The 3,307-nt window shown below is 29.5% G+C and overlaps 1 protein-coding gene across 1 annotated transcript; it reads right to left on the bottom strand.

Moving 5' to 3' along the window:
• Positions 1-1,034: 1,034 nt before the first annotated feature.
• Positions 1,035-3,060, bottom strand: LOC126748384 (UDP-N-acetylhexosamine pyrophosphorylase-like protein 1). Its single transcript, XM_050457589.1, has one exon. The coding sequence runs from the start codon at positions 2,912-2,914 to the stop codon at positions 1,439-1,441; it is 1,476 nt and encodes a 491-aa protein (XP_050313546.1). The 5' UTR covers positions 2,915-3,060; the 3' UTR covers positions 1,035-1,438.
• Between the last annotated feature and the right edge of the window lie 247 nt (positions 3,061-3,307).

The raw sequence follows: 3,307 nt of genomic DNA, 5'->3' as shown, positions 1-3,307 counted from the left end.
AATATATATGTAAATTTTATTTGTAAAGGAGGGTACAGTTCAGGTAATACGCTTTTCTTATATAAATTAACTCTCTAGTGCATATGTTATATTACATAGAGAACTGTGTTTTATCTTGTTAGATTTGTGGTTATTTTTACTTACTTTATAAAAAGTAGGACAAACTTATTTCAGACTCTTTAAATAAAGAAAAATATATTAGTTAAGATCTTGATAGATTGTAGCAAAAAAAATCATTAAATTACTTTTAATTAATTGTTTGTAGATTAATGTAATTTAACTAAAAATTGCAAAAAATGTCTCACTGCAAAAAAAAGTTTTCCTGCCTTTGCGTTTTTGAAAATGATTAATATAGTCTAAAATTTTATGTATTATGCATTCTTAAATTGATACATTTTTTATTTAATATGAAAGAAAATTTTGGGGTCAAATTGTAATAGTTAGGATTCATAAATTAAAAGGTAAAAAGTTGATTTTTAAATTTAATTTATTCCAAATACCTATTCATAAATACAACTTAATATGTACAAAGTGTAAGACTACATCAAAAAATAATAAATTATGGCAGTTTATCATACATGATGGTTAATATTTCAAAAAACGTTGGCCTCAGCAACTATATCGAAATAAACCGAAAAAGTCTACATAAACAAACATGTAGGGCTTTAAAGATAAGTAGATATTATGTTTTTCAATTATTTCTATATGGTCACTAAACCTTAATTATTTTAAAAATTTACGCTATACGGTAATATGGACTACTGTCATCAATCAACATATTTTCATTATTGACTTATTAAATAATAATTAAAATTAATCTAATAAGATGCTCTTTTAGGTAGGCATCTGAAACATCAATTTTTCTCTTATTTAATCATTCTTGATATAACAATACTATTTTAAAGCATATGATATAGCAATAGATCTATTTTCAGTCACATTTTACGTTTTTTTCTACAGTAACTAAATAAAGTTATAATAAATAATAGAACTTAAATATGTGATAGAACAATCTAAAATATCAAAGTTGTGAAGCGATAACAGAAAAATGGCCTAATTTTTTAAAATGTACAAAGTTATATAAAATGACGAAAAAAATATTTGAGCAATATAAAGGCCTTTTTAAAAGGAATTATGTTATAAAACTTAAATTACTGACATGTATTTTTATATGTTACGTACATAAGAATTCAGAAAAAGCTTTAATAAAAAGGGTGGTTCGACATTTGTTTGATATTAATACAAGCAACAATTGTTTTTTCAATGCAAATACTATTAACAATAATAAAAAAGTAGACAAAAATAAAAAATAAATTTTGTTTGTCTCAAAAGTCTTCAAAGAATTGGATTATATTTCTTCCGAATATTCTGTAGAAATATAAATCTCTTTAATCAAGAACCACTTTAAACCAGGTGCCAATGAATCATCACAAATAATTTAACTCTTAATACAATTTTCAATTTTTTTTTTCAAACAGTCTTCTTCTTCGGAGAGCAAAATTGTCGTTTCCTCAAATATTTTATTCTTCACTTTTTCCTCAATATTCTCCCCAGAGTACGATAGTAAGGGCGATATTTCTACTTCAACACCGTCTTTTACTTTACCGCCGTATTTTTCAATATAACTTTTATGCAATCTTAATAAATCTCTCTTGGCAGTGAATGGACAGTCTTTTTTAGCACTATCAGCATTTTTTAAGGCACTAAATTCAGACATGCGTGATACTTCCCAAGTTACAAATCTCTCAGTAAACTGAAATACGTCGAATATAAACTTTTCTATTTTTATTCCATTTGGGGAGGATGGCAATATTTTATCTCCACTGTCGTTAACGTGAGGAATTTTCTTTTTAGCGACATGAAGCTTTAGGTCAGGTTCATAGTCGTCTGCAATTTTTTGTAAAAATTCTGTTGTGAAAAAATGATTACAAATATTGCCGGCACTAAATACTAAATTTCCTGAAGAATCTCTTAAGTTTGCTGTTTCATTGGTGATCTCACTGTATTCTACCACCTGATTTTTTCCGTCAACTTTGCATATCACCCCTACTGCTTCGTCAGGACCGTCTTTACTTACTACTTTGGCACCACACTCAACTTCTTTTGTAACACAATATCCAATAAAAACAGGATCCGCTACCTTAACTAGGATATTATCCACACTGTGAACGTGGACGTACTTAATTCCCCTATTTTCCATATCTTTTAGTATATGGTTATTACTGAGAGCACTATATATTCCACCATTACCATCGGGGGCTAATGCAACTAAATTTTTTTCCTCTAATAATATTTTTCCACTAAAGTCAAAGCATGGTAATAGTCCTTGTTGAAAGACTTTGACATTATCCTGGCTTAAACCAAAATAATCATTTTTCTCCAAGAACTTTTTTGTAGTAGCATTTGTAGGGCCACTTGTCATTATATACCATACAATTTGACCCATAGTGCCATGTTCTTCTTTAGCCAAATTAAGAACTCTTCGAATTCGTTCTGCCTGAATTTGAAACAATGTTTTTCCTGAAGGTAATCCAACTGAATACATTCCTTTCGGATATGAGACACCAAGTCTGGTTCCTTGACCGCCAGCTAATAAGAGTACTGCGACATGTCCTTTAGATATTTCTTCTAATCCCAATTTTCTATAACTTAATAACTCCTCAGCACTAGCACTTTTTTCCGATCCACACTGCTGCGCTGAAATAGGTTGCATACGAGAATCCAGTTTTTGAACATCTTCACTAATACTATTCTTTGCTTTTTGAAACAACGCGTTCACTTTATCGAACTTAATAGTACTAAGTTGTTTTAAAAATATTTCGCGCTCGTTTTCATTTAACTGATCCTCAAACTTTAGGAGATGCTCCTGCTGGCAATTTTGGAGCACTTTTCGAATAGAATCTAACGAACTCATGTTGGCGACTAAGGGTAAAACAAACCGCACTTCTGTTTTTAATCTGTTGTTAACACCTTCTTCTTAGCCTTGAAAATGCCACGCTTGTTGGTTCCGTTCTCCAATCAACTGACTTTCGCCGCTAATCTCTACCTAGTACGTACGTTTACATCGATTATCAACGATGCCACTTTCTACGGAAATATATTATGTTATTTTACAATATGTTATCTAAATATTTACTAAAAACGTATTTTAAAATTATTATCTCTACTCGACTTTAAATACAAAGTAGTAATCCCGGGATTTTTGTACTACCAATATGATATTTTTTTGTAGTAAAACCATGTTTGCACTAAAATTGAATAATTTTCCGCTTATTAGTTAGGAAGCTTTTTTAATAATATTAAGTAA

This window comes from Anthonomus grandis, chromosome 22 (genome assembly GCF_022605725.1).
Source record: "Anthonomus grandis grandis chromosome 22, icAntGran1.3, whole genome shotgun sequence".
Classification (NCBI taxonomy): domain Eukaryota; kingdom Metazoa; phylum Arthropoda; class Insecta; order Coleoptera; family Curculionidae; genus Anthonomus; species Anthonomus grandis.
The sequence above is the reverse complement of the archived record's forward strand: the minus strand, read 5'-3'. Positions and strand labels throughout refer to the sequence as shown.

Coding starts and splice junctions, on each gene's coding strand:
- LOC126748384 (XM_050457589.1), bottom strand. CDS start 2,914: ATGAGTTCGTTAGATTCTATTCGAAAAGTGCTCCAAAATTGCCAGCAG.